The sequence below is a fragment of the Neoarius graeffei genome, chromosome 2 (assembly GCF_027579695.1).
Source record: "Neoarius graeffei isolate fNeoGra1 chromosome 2, fNeoGra1.pri, whole genome shotgun sequence".
In the NCBI taxonomy this organism is placed as follows: domain Eukaryota; kingdom Metazoa; phylum Chordata; class Actinopteri; order Siluriformes; family Ariidae; genus Neoarius; species Neoarius graeffei.
In genome coordinates, this window is record NC_083570.1 from 74943652 (window position 1) to 74961277 (window position 17626).

Sequence of the window (17626 nt, forward strand, 5' to 3'; positions counted from 1 at the left end):
CACAGGTAGCTCCAAAAGGGATGCACTTAAATCATTCTTCTCATCTCATCTCATTATCTCTAGCCGCTTTATCCTGTTCTACAGGGTCGCAGGCAAGCTGGAGCCTATCCCAGCTGACTACGGGCAAAAGGCGGGGTACACCCTGGACAAGTCGCCAGGTCATCACAGGGCTGACACATAGACACAGACAACCATTCACACTCACATTCACACCTACGGTCAATTTAGAGTCACCAGTTAACCTAACCTGCATGTCTTTGGACTGTGGGGGAAACCGGAGCACCCGGAGGAAACCCACGCGGACACGGGGAGAACATGCAAACTCCACACAGAAAGGCCCTCGCCGGCCCCGGAGCTCGAACCCAGGACCTTCTTGCTGTGAGGCAACAGCGCTAACCACTACACCACCGTGCTGCCCCACCATTCTTTATACCATAAAACACACATTTGGTTCCATATCATTGGAAACATAGTTAAGTTTTAATGTTGAATGCCAGTAAGTTTTCAGACTATTTTGATCAAATTAGTATGGAATTGTGTCAAAAAAAGTCCTCTCCGAGACAGCTAATTTTTCAATATAAAATAACATATCTAAAATGATTATTTTCATCCTAAAATGTGGTCAAGATATTGGGACATAAATATTAGAGACAACTAACACAAAGCTTACAGCCTTATATTTAAAAGCACTATGGAAGTAGTGGATTCTGAATTGTCAAAAAAAATGTCCTCTCCGAGAATCACTTCATTTGTTTCTCCCATCTTATAGCAGATTACACAAAACTACCATACACACAATGTCAAAAAATTACCTGAAATCTGTTCTTTAACTCGTCCTTCACTTAAAAACTGGTACAAGAACCAGTTTGAATCAATTTGAATTTTGGACCTCTGTGACACAAACTTTGGACCCTGATTGTAAAACAACCCTTTACACTACTCTCATTTACAGCTGCAGATTAAATTAAACAGGTAACGTTTAATTAACTCGTCTCTGATCAGCGTGATTGACTCTAAAATAATAAAAACGGCCACATTTTTGTTTATGCTGAACCAAATGCACAGATTGTCAGTTTATAAATGACGTGTTCTATAATTAGGTGTAATAACAATCCAGAGACTTTTACCTGTAAGGCACTGAGGCATTTAGTACAGATTAACGACAGCATGCACCAAATCTCTCCTCCTCACAGCATGCAGAGGGAAACAGGGTTAACTAACGCTGGCCTGGAGAATAAAGCATCAAATCAGTTCAGACACATCTTGGAGAAATACAGTATGTTTCACTGGAAATACTGTAACAGTATTCCAACATGATAAGGTAAGAGATGATCAACTCGACATCCAGCACAGCTTTCACGCTGGCTGAACGTGGAGCGACCTCGGGCGATTTTTCTCTTCAATTCTCTTCACCAGTCATATCGCAGCTCAGGGAGCGAGTCGAAACAAACAACGTTCAGGACATAGAATGCTGAGAAATTCAACTGCAAGTGTGCAGTACTTACACTGCACGCCTACTACATGACACGCTCACGCCGCCATCTTGCACCTTATTGAACTCAGCTTGTTTTGGGTTAGGAATTTCTAGCAGTACTTCTGGCTCTTAACCTGTGTTTTCTCAAAGGTTGTGTCGTACTGAAGTGGGCGTGTCATGCGGTAAAGTTGGGGTGTCTTGTGGTCTGTGAGACGATCGATAGACCGTTCCTGAGAAAGGAGTCTTTTCACTGAGTGAATATAAGGGAATACGAGATTTCAACACCGAACACAAAGCCTTCTAGTTAGAATGAATAATCAGAAAACAAACTATTCATTCATCGCTGCTAATAAATCAAGCTAGATAAGCCAAACTAATTAGTCTGTGCAATCACAAGGCAGAACTGGTGTTGCAACTATTTAAAGGAGAACTGAAGGCAAATTTTTTATCATCAAAATTCTATTTATGTCATTTTATTAAATATAGGAATTAGTGCTGTCAAGCGATTAAAAAATTTAATCGCGATTAGTGTCGCGACTGTCATAGTTAACTTGCAATTAATCATAATTTAATCGCACATTTTTGTCACATGAAAAACCATTGTAATTCTCTTACCAGCATAAAAAAGTGAATGGGCTTGTTTTGTACCAATGTTTTTTTTATTGCAAAGCATAACACGTCTTGACACAGCCACTGCAAAGTGAAACCTAAGCTGAGCACCGGGGCTCTTCGTCCCGAGGCTAGCAAGAGAACCATGAGTGAAGTGATCTACTGCTTGAGTTAGTCTACAACACTAATCAGAGAGACAGGTTACACAGTGACGGTAGGCTTGACATGCTTGATTATAATATAAAGTACACTATTATATTAACTTTAAGTTGTTCGTTGATAAATATTGCATTGAATCTGATCTTTACTGTTTCAGCTCACTTAACACATTTTGTACTTTTACACTTTCTGCCTGTTGATGCGTCGCGCTGTCCAATCAGAGGCGGCCAAATTTGCATATTACAGGAAGGATTTCTGGGATAGCATTGAGTTTACAGTTCAGAGGGATCTGGCTTCTTTAGACGCTGTCTTCTTAAAACTGAATAAATATTTAAAAAGAGCCAAATGAGCCAGTCTTTTGAACGGCTCTTTTCAAAGAACGGATCACAAAGATGCGGATCCCATCAAAGAGCCATAAATCCCATCTCTACTAGCGCGCCATGCCCACGCTGGTTCTTTGGGGGGGGGGGGGGGGGGGGGGGCAGAGGACTCTGGCTGTGCGGGGCGCGGCAGTACAGTCTAGCTGCTATCGTTTTTCTAAGCAAAGTCTCTGTTCCAAGTTCCTGGCAGTTTCAAAAGCTTATGAAAAACCTACATCATGTCACAGAGCGTTAATCTCACGATAAAAAAATTATCGCCGTTAAAATTGAGTCAAGTTAACGCGTTAATAACGCGACATTTTTGACAGCACTAATAGGAATGCATTTTTGATCGCTATTTTGTCACTGCTATAGCAAGTTCTGAGTGTTTGAAATATGCTCTGCAATATATCAGTCCATATGTCACAGCAATGGCCATAAACGAGATTCGTCGAGACCTGTGCGAGACATCGTAGGACGGAAGTAAAACGTACAACGGAAATCAAAGTGACCGACATCTACCAACGTTGTCAAAAGACGCACGCGCCCTCTTTCGAATGCTGACGTAATCAAGCCAGAAGTTTTGTTTGCTTTGATAGCGATCAGGAAAGTTTGAAAAAAGTAGGCAGTAATCGTCATTTAAACTCGTTTTTGTGCAACATTTCGTTTGGAAAACGGTTTTCAAAATGGCGGCACTGACACCTGGCTGACACGTCACGTTTCGAAGTCTCGCACAAGTCTCGTGAAGATCGCGCAGATAAGCGACGCCTGCCGTGGACCAAACGAACTAAATTCAACATGGCTAAAAACCGAATAGGCCGATAAGTATAATATTTAATTGCAGTTAGTTGCCAATACGAGTCACGATATAAGGTTACTAAAACCGAAAACGGAAATGAATAACACATTAAGAAATAAAGCACGTTTAAAAATGACTTCAGTTCTCCTTGAAGCAAGATTCTATGTTTTGGCATGAGATATTTTATCGTATAAATATTCTAACTGAATTAATTGAAATTGGAGTCATCATATGATAAGGCAGCCAGTAAATGGCAGCAGGTTAATAAAACATAGGAAACTTCTGCTGCGGTGAAAAAAGACTGACCGTTTCCACACTTCGCTTTACTCCACAGACTTCATTTCATTAACCTCTGGATGGTTCCTGGACCCACGACACTAACTAGTGCTGTTCTGGAATAATACACCACTTAAAATGTCCTGTAAAATAGCTGCAAGTGCGGGCAAAAATACAGCAGATGCCACAAGCACCATCACTGTTGTCATGGTTACACGTATTTTGAGCTGCTTTATTAGTGTGACTTTTCAAGAAAGTGCTTCCAGCAGAAACCTACTTGAAGAAGCATGAATTAATGGGCTTCCAAAAGTGAAATGTGCACGCGCACAAACCTGTGGACATTTCAACAGTTAGTCAGAACACCGTCCGGCACTTTTACTGTGGAGAAAAGCCTCTTAGCACGAAAGCTGCTCGTCTGTGTAGAGTTTACTGTGAATTTAATTTGAGAAATAATCGAAGGAAACACAACGACCAAAAGTGTATCAACAGGATAAATTAATAAGTGCTTTCACGATGAGAATGGAGAAGGACTTTGATTCTTTACACACCATATCACTTGTATCGTTTTTTTAATAAGTTCAACGTCATACACAATTCACATTGCATAGTGATTTTTCAGAATATTATAAAGCGCTGGATGGAAAAAAAACAACAACACCAAAACACTATTAATAAAGACGAGTTCAGGAAAGTGTTTAGTCCTGGAGTAGTGGAGTGCTGTTCGTTTGGTGTCTCCACCGCGTCTTTATGAGACCAGTCACGTCTCGGAGGTGTGAAGTAGATTCGTCTCTCACTGGAGCTGTAACGTCACATTTTTCCCAGAAGATGGCGCATTCCACCCAGAAAATCACGGAGTAGGAAACCCTATGTTTTTCTGGCAATGCTCTTTAGCGATACTCCAAATGTAGTGCTGTGGCACTCATCCGTCTCGTATCTTTCCACACGGTGAGTCCTATACACGTCTCTGTGTCCTATATACACACACAGACACACACACATGTGTCCCCTATAGCTGCTGAGCCTCTTCTATAGAGCCTGAAGCTGAGCTGAGGGTTCGAGGCTGTGCTGCTTCACGTGTGACTGTGGGATTGATGCTGTGTACTTGCGCTCTCTCAGATCTGACAGCAGGAGTCTCACTAGATTGTGTGGATGCTTCATAAACAGGTGGATCTGTTCCACACGCGGCCTCACCGTCAGGCGGGTACGGAGGAGGCGGGAGGTCAAACCAGGGTGGTCGACTGCAGGGACGGAGGACATGTCACAAGCGTTACAAACAGCAATCGTAAACTCGAGTGAACATCAGAGCTGAGACTGAACAAGCAGCAGAATGAAGTTCCTATATGCAAATACAGATGATGTAACACCAAAAAGAAACGACTGAGCAAGGATTGTTCAGGGATGGTGGTGTTTCAATGTGCTTCTTTATTCAGAGGTGGACAAATCAGTAGCCTGGGACAAGCAGATTTTATATCTATTAAGTTTTTTTTTTTATTTCCTGGCAGAAAAAGAGAAACTCCTACTTCCTGACTGACATTCACAGAAGAAAAGTTTTGGTTTGATACGAAGCTATGTTTAAATTTAATGGGCTTCACAGTGGTGATACGCACCTCGATGCTGTAACTACAGCACGCCTACATATTCTGAATCACACTGCTTGCGACACTACACCAATCAGCCGAGGCGCAATCTGCTCTCAGTGAAGCGCTGTCAAGACTTTTACGAGGCGGATTCATGAGTTTGCATAGACGCCTCAGGAACACGCAGGTATGTGGAGATGCTGATAGAACTGAGCAAGAAAAGTTTTTTCCTTCAGTCGTTATACAGCCATTTTATAACTTTCCTACTGAACTCTCCTGCTTATTAAACACGGCCACCTCAAATGTTAAACGTATCTCCGGAGGCGGCTCGTATCGATGCGCGAACAGGGATAAACCCTCAGTCTTTCAAAGGTAAAAGAAAGCTCAGGATAAGATTTCAGTTCAGGCATCAACATCATCTCGGCATCTTCAAAGTTCTCCATAACCTTGCTCCTTCTTACATCTGTGATCTTCTGACCCCTGACACTCCATCCCGCTCTCTCAGATCCTCTAGCCATAATCTCCTTGCTGTTCCTCACACTAGACTCTCTACCCTGGATGGCAGGTCCTTCAGCGCCACGGCCCCCAAGCTCTGGAATTCCTTTCCTCAACCCCTCCGTGACTGCTCTTCTCTTCCTTTCTTCAAATCTCATCTCAAAACCTTTCTGTTTCATGAACACTTCTCCACCAGTGTATAAACTCGCCACTCCTTCGCACTTTCCCCCCTTTGACCTATGTAAAGCTACCTTGAGTTTGAGAAAGGCGCTATATAAATGTAACTTATCATCATCATCTCATATATAGTTGTCTTAAAGAGAATTCTTTGTGATTTTTTTAAACCAAGTGTAACAGCACCACTAGCTGCCGTACACACACACACACATAAATAAAAACAAAAACAAAAACAACCCCACACACAGAATGATATGAAGTGAGGCTGTAACGAGTCCAGTGCTGTAGGTTCATGCAGCCAATCAGCAGTGGCCGTGTCACATTTTGAGCTCTAATGCGTTAATACAGGGCTTTTCAAAGTGTGGGGCGCGCCTCCCCTGGGGGGCGCCAGAGTTCTTCAGTGGGGGCGCAACGTGAGGAAACATAAACCAGAATAAGTTACTATTGCGGACATTTAGTGAACTTCAGCTAGCCTTTACCAGAGACAAAATGGATCGATTTTTAGTACCTAAAGCTACAGTGAGTGAGGAGACAGAGTCTGGGCCAAGCAAAAAACCACACCCTCCAGGATTTCGCGATGTTGCGATTCAACCAATCCCCGCGAATTCAGGGCGGTGTTGCAATTATATCCAATCACCGCAACCTTCCTGCAAATTTGACCAATTGTTGGCGTCGTCTTGAGGTGACGTTGACGCGCAGTGTTGCCAGATTGGGCGGTTTTAAGTGCATTTTGGCAGGTTTTGAACATATTTTGGACTGGAAAACGTCAGCAATATCTGGCAACACTGCATGTGCGAGTCAGTGTTTATATAGGCTTAAATTCTGTTACTGAAAGTGAGTTGTGTTTACAGTGAAGGACTGTGCGCACTTTACATTATTTTTTTACTTAATACAAGAAATTAATGGATGCCAACATTTTTGCCGAAATGGTATTTTATTTTCCATTGTTTAGGCAGCTTCAGCATCATACTGTGAGATTCTGTTCAAATTGTTTTTTCTTCTATGAAGCCTGAGCCATTTATTTTATTAGTTTATAATTATTGTTTAATTTAGTCTTCAGGAGAGACTGCCTGCACACAGTACTAGTATTAATAGGTTTTTTCTTACATGAAAGCTGAGGCATTTATATTATATTTTAAGGTAACTTCATGTTGTCACAACATGAAGTTACCTTAAAATATAATATAAATGCCTTAGCTTTCATGTAAGAAAAAAGTTCAAAAGTTAAAGTGCAGAGAACCTCACAGCACAACACTTGTGCTGTGAGGTTCTCTGCACTTTAACTTTTGAACCAACAGGTGCATTTGGATAAGTAAAGCCTATTTTTCTGCATTTTTGTAGTCCTGGTAATCTTTTATATTGGTAAAGTTGTTTATAGGACCATTTCTCAGTGTCTTTGTTTTTTTAATCAATAGTTTTTCAGTAATAACTTAATATTTAACATATCACTCAATTTTAATCACAAAAAGAGAAAATCGCAACAATTTCTAGCAACTTTCACTTCCTCCCGCAATGTAATCGCAACAAAAACCTAAAAAACACCGCAACTTTCATCGCAATTTTTTGGAAAACCCCCCACAACATCAGACATTTTAGCCCGCAACAATCACAAAAAAGGCCCGCGGAATCCTGGGGGGACTGAAAAAAGAAGGAAGTATGACCACGATTATTTAAAGTTTGGATTTTCATGGACTGGATCTGAAGATGCTCCACTGCCACAGTGTGTTGTCTGCCAAGAGGTGCTAGCTAACGATGCTATGAGATGTTTAAAATGTGTAAAACAAGATGTTTTAAAAAGAAAAGCACAGATGTTTAAAATGTGTAAAAGAAAAAAATAAAAATGTGTACAACAACCATTTTTTTTAAATACGAATGGAACATTAAGTATAGCAACAACAAAAATTGTGTGGGGGGGCGCTGTTGTTTATTTGCTCTCTGAGGGGGGGCTGACTCTCCCACACTTTGAAAACCCCTGGGTTAATATATTCTGGCCCATTTTGACAGCCGCAGGTGTAATGAACGTGAACAAAGTGAATTATTTACACTATCAGCATTTCTCCTAAAATATGTTTGGAGGAAAAACTGAAAGTTGATAGACTGAACGCACATTAATCAAAGTACAACTTACACAAAAGGACAGATGCTAAAACTAACCCTGAGTTCGAAATCGCTCCCTACTCACTACATAGGGCACTATATAGTGGGGACGCCATTTTGTAGTGCTGTCCGAAATGATAGTGAGGATTATTACACCCTATATAGTGCACGCAAAGTATCCCACAATGCATCACGAAAAGTAGTGTACAACCGATGGTCACTAACCAAGCAATATATCCCATCATGCATTGCGGTCATGCTGAAAGAAATCAAATTAAAAGTCGCGAATTTGTTTTAATAAAAGGCAGCGGCAAAGAAGAAAGTATTCAGCCTCGATTTAAAAAACTGAAAGATGCAGCTACTTTGTATTGATTAATGTGGGAAATGCGCTCAGTATAATATGGATTTACAGTGCTCAGCATAAATAAATACACCCCCTTTGAAAAGTAACATTTTAAACAATATCTCAATGAACACAAACAATTTCCAAAATGTTGAAAAGACAAAGTTTAATATAACATCTGTTTAACTTATAACATGAAAGTAAGGTTAGTAATATAACTTAGATTACAGATTTTTCAGTTTTACTCAAATTAGGGTGGTGCAAAAATGAGTACATTCCACAAAAAAAAAACTACTACATCTAGTACTTTGTAAGGCCTCCATGATTTTTAATGACAGCATCAAATCTTCTAGGCATGGAATGAAGAAGTTGGCGACATTTTGCAACATCAATCTTTTTCCATTCTTCAACAATGACCTCTTTTAGTGACTGGATGCTGGATGGAGAGTGATGCTCAACTTGTCTCTTCAGAATTCCCCAAAGAAAATAATGTCTTTACACCACAAGGGTGAAGGCTACAAGATGATCAGCAAAGCTTTACTTATCAGTCAGAATACTGTAGCAAAAGTGGTACAAAAATTTAAGAAAGATGGAACTGCAATCATCTCACAGAGACGTCCAGGTCGTCCATGGAAGTTAACACCTCGACAGGAGCATCTTCTGATGAGAAGGGTTGAAGAAAATTGGCATGCAAGTTCACTGCAGTTATCTAAAGAAGTAGAAAGCCAAACTGGAGTGACTATTTCCCGTGACACAATACGGCGTACACTGCAGAGGAATGGCATGCATGGATGCCGTCCACAAAAGAAGCCTCTCCTAAAGCCCAGGCACGAAAAAGCCCGCCTAGCGTTTTCCAGGGCCCATGCTGAAAAAGATGAAGACTACTGTGACTCTATACTCTGGAGTGATGAGACCAAGATAAATGTTTTTGGAACTGATGGCTTCAAAACTGTATGGTGTCGCAAAGGTGAGGAATACAAAGAAAAATGCATGGTGCCTCCAGTGAAACATGGTGGTGGCAGTGTCCTTATGTGGGGCTGCATGAGTGCTGCTGGTGTCGGGGAGCTGCATTTCATTGATGGCATCATGAATTCACAGATGTATTGCTCTATACTGAAAGAGAAGATGCTACCATCACTCCGTGCCCTTGGTTGTCATGCACTTTTCCAACATGACTAAACACACATCTAAGGCCACTGTTGGATTTCTGAAGAAGAACAGGGGGAAAGTGATTCAGTGGCCAAGTATGTCTCCTGATCTGAACCCAATCGAACACCTATGGGGAATTCTGAAGAGGCAAGTTGAGCATCACTCTCCATCCAGCATCCAGTCACTAAAAGAGGTCATTGTTGAAGAACGGAAAAAGATTGATGTTACAAAATGTCGCCAACTTGTTCATTCCATGCCTAGAAGACTTGGTGCTGTCATTAAAAATCATGGAGGCCATACAAAGTACTAGATGTAGTAGTTTTTGTTGTGGGGTGTACTCATTTTTGCACCACCCTAATTTGAGTAAAACTGAAAAATGTGTAGTCTAAGTTTATATTATTAACCTTACTTTCACGTTATAAGTTAAACAGATGTTATATTAAACTTTGTCTTGTCAACATTTTGGAAATTGTTTGTGTTCATTGAGATATTGTTTAAAATGTTACTTTTCAAAGGGGGTGTACTCATTTACACTGAGCACCGTATCATAAAAATACATGCATGCATTTATTATTTTGAAAACCTGTTAGCTGTGTGATATGGCACACTTTAATTGTGTGACAGTAATGACGTAAATACCAGTGTGACAGACTAGTGTCCCAAAGTGTTTTTTCATTTTACCAATGAGCTCGCTATATAGTCCTCTATAGTAATTCCCTATAGGGAGTAGTGAATGAGTGAGCGATTTCGGATACAGGGCAAGTTTAGGGGGTTTTGTTTGTTTGAACAAAAATGATCACAAATTTTTTGTCAAACACAGTTTTAGATTCAAATGGCAAAAGGTATATATTTAACAGTTATTCCACAAAATCGAGTCATACATGAGCTGATAGCCGACGAGGTGCGTAGGCTATAAGCCATGTATGATGAGATTGAGTGGAATAACTGTTTTATCCACATTCACTAGCTTTTGAGAAACAGCATTTTTATTTTTACTTTAAATAAAAACTTTCTACAAAATGTCCGACAAAATCATTTCTGCTTAGAATGTAAACAAACCGTCGAAATGACAGCAGCAGTTTGTGAAAAATGCGATGATAATAATTCTTGGGAAAAAAAAAAAGACACGTTCGTACCATCAATTATTTTTTTCGCGGTGCGGTTTCCATCAAATCCTGCGCTCTGATTGGCTGGCGAGCGGGTCCGTATCCTAAGATACGGACCCCAGTTACAGACGTCTGGTGACTCGAGCGTTCACAACAACAACAAACACAGTAGCATTTTTTGTCATCATTTATCTTTTTTTATAAGATTTATTTATAAGATTATCAACAATCTTATAAATTTTTGCCAGCATTTCTCAGGAGAATAGCATTAATTTTACAGCATGGATAGCGATAACGACAGTGTTCACAGCGAAAGCGAGTTTTACTACTCTGAGGAAGAAGAAATAAAAGAAAACATTTCAGGAGAAAGCTAAAAACCTCTAACTGTTGCTAACGCCGAGCAAAAACATGGCTGAATCCTGAATGACTCCTATTTGTATAAATAGGGAACTACATAGGCGGCAAAATGTAGTTTTTTTCCTGCCATGGAAGTGCACTTGTATACCGAGGAGGAAGCCATTTGCATTACAGCCGTGAATGAGGATTCAAAATGGCGGCTCGGCTCGGTTTTCCCTTTCGGGCGCTCTCGTTTTCTGTTAGAATTTGGTAAAGAAAAAAATAGATATATTATTTACCAGCTTAAGGTCGGTCCGTGTGGTGAAATACCGTGACCTCGGCCTTAAATACTGACCTCGACCCAGAGGGCCTCGCTCAGTACTTTCAAGACCTCGGTCACAGTATTTCACCATACGGACCTCCCAGCTGGGAAATAACATATATATACTTTCATTCCATATTTTGTTGCGTTGTTGTATTTTTCGGGGTTTTGTTTTCGAGTATTTTATTTCATCCTCGGTTGGTTCAGCAAGACGCTCCGCCATTTTGATTTTTTCTACTCACAGTATATGAGCTGATATCCTAGTAGTAGAGCAGCCAATCAGAGCGCGCAATTGCTCATATCCAGTGAATGTGGATAGAATAATATCTTTTATGTGTAATGTGAGGACAGAGCACCAAATCTCAAAGCTCAGAGTAGAGGATAACAAAGATAGTCCTCCATTTTCCTGAGCTCATTAGCCAATATATTAGCTCATATGGTTAATAAATTTATCATATGTCCACCCCGTCACAGAATCTGCGTTTCTTAATAGTAAGTCAAGGTGACTGAACTTGCGTATAATAATGCAGACTTTTTGTGACTCACCTGAGAGGCTTCAGTAATTGTACTAACCAGACTCTCCTCATTTAGATCAGCTTCATCTTTCTAGGCATTACATCATTCTGTAGCATAATAACCTGCATCATTACTGAGTGTCTCTGGCCTACCTGACATCCAGCACTGCCTGTGAGTATGAGGGTGGTGACTCCAGCGGGGTTCCTTGGGGGTACAGTGAGCTGGTGAGCAGCTGGAGGCTGTGTGCTGAGTTGAAGTGTGCTGATGGAGAGGAGGATGGAGGTGAGACATGTCCTCTGTCCACTATCACCAGCCGGGAGAGCAGCAGTGGCTGGTGAGGGTGCGGGTGGCTTCCGCTACGGGGCAATAACACGCTCCTCTTCCTCTGGTGATGCAGCACCAGAGCCAACAGCGCCACCACCAGGACGAAGATGATGGCGCTGCCTATGACGGCGTAAGTGATGCTGGGGTAGTAACGCAACCGGTAGTCCAACGTCACAAAATCCTGACCTGGAGATTCTGCAGAAGGAGAAAACATGCTTTTGTTAGAAAAATTTGATTTAATGGTATTAAAGCTCATAGGCAATGGTTTTAAATTTTATGCACATTTGAAACTTTATATGTTAAAAAACCCTCTGTAATTTTCTTCTGGTCCCAAGAAGTATTGTTAATAAGTAATAATTAAAATAAGTTAGCGCTGATCGTGGTGAATTTCTGTCGGCTATTTTCATGACGACTCGGCGCGTGACATCATTTAAGCCAAACAAACCGCTCGAGTTGACTCCACTTCCGTTTACTTACATTGCCGTTCGGCTTGAGTGCAGACGTGCCTTCAGGAATTTCCAAAGAAAAACCCCATGCCTTATTGTTGTGCAGTGAACTGTAACAACGGGACCGGTTCAGGAAGAAGTTTTTACCTTTTTCCGAGAGAGGAGAAGAGGCGCAGAGAGTGGATTGGCTTTTTCCAAAAAAGGAGAAGAGGCGGAGCAAGTGGGTTGGCTTTTTCCAAAAAAGGAGAAGAGGCAGAGCGAGTGGGTTGGCTTTTTCCGGAAGAGGAGAAGAAGCGGAGTGAGTGGATTGTGCGCATGAAGCCAGAGGGTTGGCCTTTTCCGGAAGAGGAGACAAGGTGGAGAGAGTGGATTGTGCGCGTGAAACAAAAATCAAGCAGTCAAAGACGAAACGGAGCAGCAATGCTCAAGCAAAAAGGAGAAGATTGGAGGTAAACATTTTTACTTTTGCTTGCAATTGACAAATCAAGAATCCTGAGGGATCCTGTACAATCATTGTGGAAACGAGACAAAGGGATATTTCCTCGCTTAGATTCGGCTATAAATTGTATAATGCCGCAGATGGCAGGCTAATGTGGCCTACCGGCGCACTGTCCAGTAATCGTTCCCTATATCCACTAGGGAGGGCGGTTTAATTATTCTTCAAAAGGGCTCTTATTTAGTATTACGATGAAAGTAGGAATTTATCATAACTACCAGGATAAATCGTTTGGGCGCGAGTCTTGTTGAGGTCCGGGGTCACCGCGATCAGAGTCGGCCGAGTCGCTGTCCGATTCCGAGGCCGCACGGTCAAACCAGTGAGCCACATTCACCGATTGCTTCGCAACAGCCAGAGGTTCATACATGTATGGTTTCACCTCTCAATATTCAATTTGGAGAGTTTCTACTTCAAAATCGCTATCGCTTTCAGACATTTTACACAACCTCTCACGAACAAAGTCCGTACACGTGTGCTCGGTTCGCAAGTAAACACAGAACTGCTCCCGGTCTGTTTGGCTTGAATGACGTCACGACGACGGCCCCCTGGCGGTGAAAGTGCGCATAAGTGAGATGTAAACAAACCTTCGGAAATTGGGCAAAACTGTATATTTTAACCGTTTTATTCAATTTTAGGGTGCAAATTAGACACCAGGAAGATTGAATTCGCTTTTTGGGTCGTTCTTCTAGACAATAAAGTTGATATTCTACATTTCGCCTCCGACCGTTGCCTATGACCTTTAAAGATGATTACAGTCAGTCACTGTCTGGTCTTCTACTATGCACTGCAAATGTGTCCAAAAAAAAGAAAAAAAAAACGACAAAGAAAGAGCAATCAAGTGACCACGTCATCTTCCCCGTCAGGAGCAGACAGAAGGGACGCTGAGAATCGCAGACTTTAATTTCTCTCACAAGATGCTTCTCTGTACCTTTTATTCTTCACATGAATTAGACACAAAGCCACAACAGCAGCACACACAGTTATTACTCCTGTAATTATTTCAGCACAAACAGACTCCGCGGCGTCGCTCTCTGACCAACACTGGTGCCAGGCAACTGTGAATAGCATCTGACAGCTACTTAGATAGAGGAACAAAGAGCGCTCCTAATTCAGCAGGACAGGGAAAGCTATTAGTGGTACAGAGACTGAGAAGAAGAAAAAATAAATAAAAGAACATGTTAATTTCAGCACATAGTGATGACTTTTTTCCTCTCAAATACTGGTACCCTTAGAGAGAGCGAGAGAGAGAGAGAGAGAGAGAGAGAGAGAGAGGAAAGGAATGGAGAAAGAGGAATAAAGGAATGAGGTGATGACATGGTGAAGATAAAAAAAATAAAGCAGGAAGAAAAGGAGAAGAGGAGAGGAACAGAACATGGAAGTAAGATGGAATGAAGCACGTACGGGAATGAGGGGGAAAGACTGAATGACAAGAAAAAGAAGGAAGGAAGGAAATGAAATAAAGGAAGGAAGGACATGAAATAAACGAAACAAGGAAGGAAGGATGAAATAAAGGACTGAATGACATGAAATAAAGGAAGGAAGGAAGGAAGGAAGGAAGGAAGGAAGGAAGGAAGGACATGAAATAAAGGAAAGAAGGACAGAAGGAAAAGACTGAATGACAAGAAATAAAGGAAGGAAGACATGAAAGAAAGAAACAGAAAGGAAGGAAGGAAGGAAGGAAGGAAGGAAGGAAGGAAGGAAGGAAGGAAGGAAGGACATGAAATAAAGGAAGGAAGGAAGGAAGGACGAAATAAAGGACTGAATGACATGAAATAAAGGAAGGAAGGAAGGAAGGAAGGAAGGAAGGAAGGAAGGAAGGAAGGAAGGAAGGAAATGAAATAAAGGAAGGAAGGAAGGAAGGAAGGAAGGAAGGAAGGAAGGACATGAAATAAAGGAAAGAAGGACGGAAGGAAGGAAGGACATGAAAGGAAGGAAGGAAGGAAGGAAGGAAGGAAGGAAGGAAGGAAGGAAGGGACTGAATGACATGAAATAAAGGAAGGAAGGAAGGAAGGAAGGAAGGAAGGAAGGAAGGAAGGAAGGAAGGACATGAAAGAAAAAAGGAAGGAAGGAAGGAAGGAAGGAAGGAAGGAAGGACAAAATAAAGGAAGGATTGAATGATGAAGAAAGAAAGAAAGAAAGAAAGAAAGAAAGAAAGAAAGAAAGAAAGAAAGAAAGAAAGAAAGAAAGCACACAGTGAGTCCAAGTTTCTGTACGTAGCTCCTAAAAGCATGTTAGGTGTCAGTGGGGAGCTTTTTAAATCTGAGAAAGAACCTGAACTCTGTAAAGCGATGTACCCACTTCATCTAACGCTATTAAAGCCGAGCAGAGAATTCAAATAAAATGTGCTGTATGTGCAATCTTATAAATATATATAGGACGTTTTTAGATTATAGCACACAGTACCTGTTCAAAACAGGGAAGCATGCTGCAAGAATGGGTTGGAGAACACTTTTTAAGAGGACAGAAACCTGGCTGTGACTCTCTAGAAGATGACCAGGAGGATCTCCATACAGTGACAGAGAGGATTCAGAACATTTTCTCATAATGAACACCTCCATTATTTGAGTTCATCAGTGTGTGTTGCTGCATCCTCTATTCAAATTTCTACTTCTTTTCCTTTCCTCTACTCCACTGCTAATGCACTGCCATTACTTACACACACACACGTGTATGTAATAGTACAGACAGTACAATAGAACAGTAAACGCACCCTGGTGTGTTCGGAGGTCCCTGAGGAACACCGTGTGTAAAACATGGGCTTGGGTTTGGCCGCGTCTCCTCGGACAGGCCACACTGCACTCTGCTGCGTCCTGAACAGAAATCTTTACATAAATGGATGATGAGTTTGCTGCTACATACGGCGACAGCACGAACCGCACACCTACACTGTCGCTTTTTCTGCACTAATCCTTTACAGGCTGCCAGTGAGCCACTCTCATTCTCATTCTGCTCGTGTCTGTGGCTGAAAGAAAGTGAACTTCCTGCAGGGAGTTAGTGAACAGGAACGCTACTTAGTCACACTCTTGTTTTTTTCTCATTAGCGACCAGGCCAGTGTCATTGATTGTCCACACTTTGTTCTTCTAAATAAAGCACCTTTTTTTTTTGCTGACCTGTGACTGCACACACACTGTCCTCCTCCCAGTCTGCACCTCATTAACCAACAACATGGCACAGATTTACATGCTGAGGAGGTTTTTGAATTTCCACTTCAGTCCAAATGCAAACCTTCCAAAGTCTATTCCCCGTCCACCGACACTCGCTCAGAATAAACTGAGGTAGTGGAACAAGTAATAAGCCTGTGATGTTTTTTCCCATACTCAGGCGTGTGTGTTAGCTCTTGCACTTACACATGATCACTGCATGCATTTTGTATCCTGATACAATTTCACCCACATTAGTCAAAACCCATCTCGACATGTAATATTCAAATCAACTCATAACATCTGACCACTGAATTCCTGCATTTTGTGTCCATCCATCCATTATCTGTAGCCGCTTTATCCTGTTCTACAGGGTCGCAGGCAAGCTGGAGCCTATCCCAGCTGACTACGGGCGAAAGGCGGGGTACACCCTGGACAAGTCGCCAGGTCATCACAGGGCTGACACATAGACACAGACAACCATTCACACTCACATTCACACCTACGCTCAATTTAGAGTCACCAGTTAACCTAACCTGCATGTCTTTGGACTGTGGGGGAAACCGGAGCACCCGGAGGAAACTCACGCGGACACGGGGAGAACATGCAAACTCCGCACAGAAAGGCCCTCGCCGACCACGGGGCTCGAACCCAGATCTTCTTGCTGTGAGGCAACAGCGCTAACCACTACACCACCGTGCCGCCGAGAATATATTCAAAATTGTATATATTTTTTATCTGCTATTGTATTGGGACACGAAGAGACAGGTACAAAACGCTCTGAAACACCAATTTATATGACGATTATATGCTTTTCTTTGTTAAATAATGTTTTTTAAATCTGTTTACTTTAGGCCTAATTTACGACGGGTGTCCACTTTATTAGGAACACCTGCACGTTCATGCGATTTATCTAAATCAGCCAATCAGGTCAAGCTCTTGAGCTGTACCTGCATGATTGTATGCTGCCACATGATTGGCTGATTAGATAAATCGCATGAACGTGCAGGTATGCTGGTGTCCCTCTTAAACTGAATGATGAGTTTATGTAACCTAGAACATAACGCGGAACTCCACACTGCAAAGCAAAGGGTAGGAGTACTCTGTGGCATTCAAGCAGGATGGTATAGATCGATGCAACTTTATGAAATGCAGAAATAAGCAAATCTGGCTCATGTTTTCTTTTATAATAAATGTGAAAGGCTGGGGGAAAACAAACAAACAAAAAAAATACACTATTGAGCTGGGCAGGCAATTCTGTGCTCCTCCTCCCGTGAAATTTACAAACTGCACTTCTGTCATCAGTTGTTGGGAACCCATGGTGAAGTGTGCCTTATCTGAGAGCTTCATGCTGGCAAGTTCCTCCAAAGACAAAGAGGTTTGTTCACAGAGCATAGATGTTGAGCCCAGTCAGAAGCGTCAGGC

The 17626-nt window shown here is 41.7% G+C and overlaps 1 protein-coding gene across 2 annotated transcripts in view; it reads right to left on the reverse strand.

Annotated features, from left to right (window-relative positions):
* Positions 1-2725: 2725 nt before the first annotated feature.
* Positions 2726-17626, reverse strand: part of ldlrad3 (low density lipoprotein receptor class A domain containing 3) — a 259864-nt gene continuing 244963 nt past the window's right edge. For both annotated transcript variants that reach the window (XM_060914989.1, XM_060914988.1), the window contains exons 5-6: positions 11947-12313; positions 2726-4914 (exon numbers count right to left, since the gene is read on the reverse strand). In XM_060914989.1, coding sequence (XP_060770972.1) covers positions 4683-4914; positions 11947-12313 — 599 coding nt within the window. In that variant the 3' untranslated portion in view covers positions 2726-4682. The remainder of the gene's footprint in view (positions 4915-11946; positions 12314-17626) is intronic.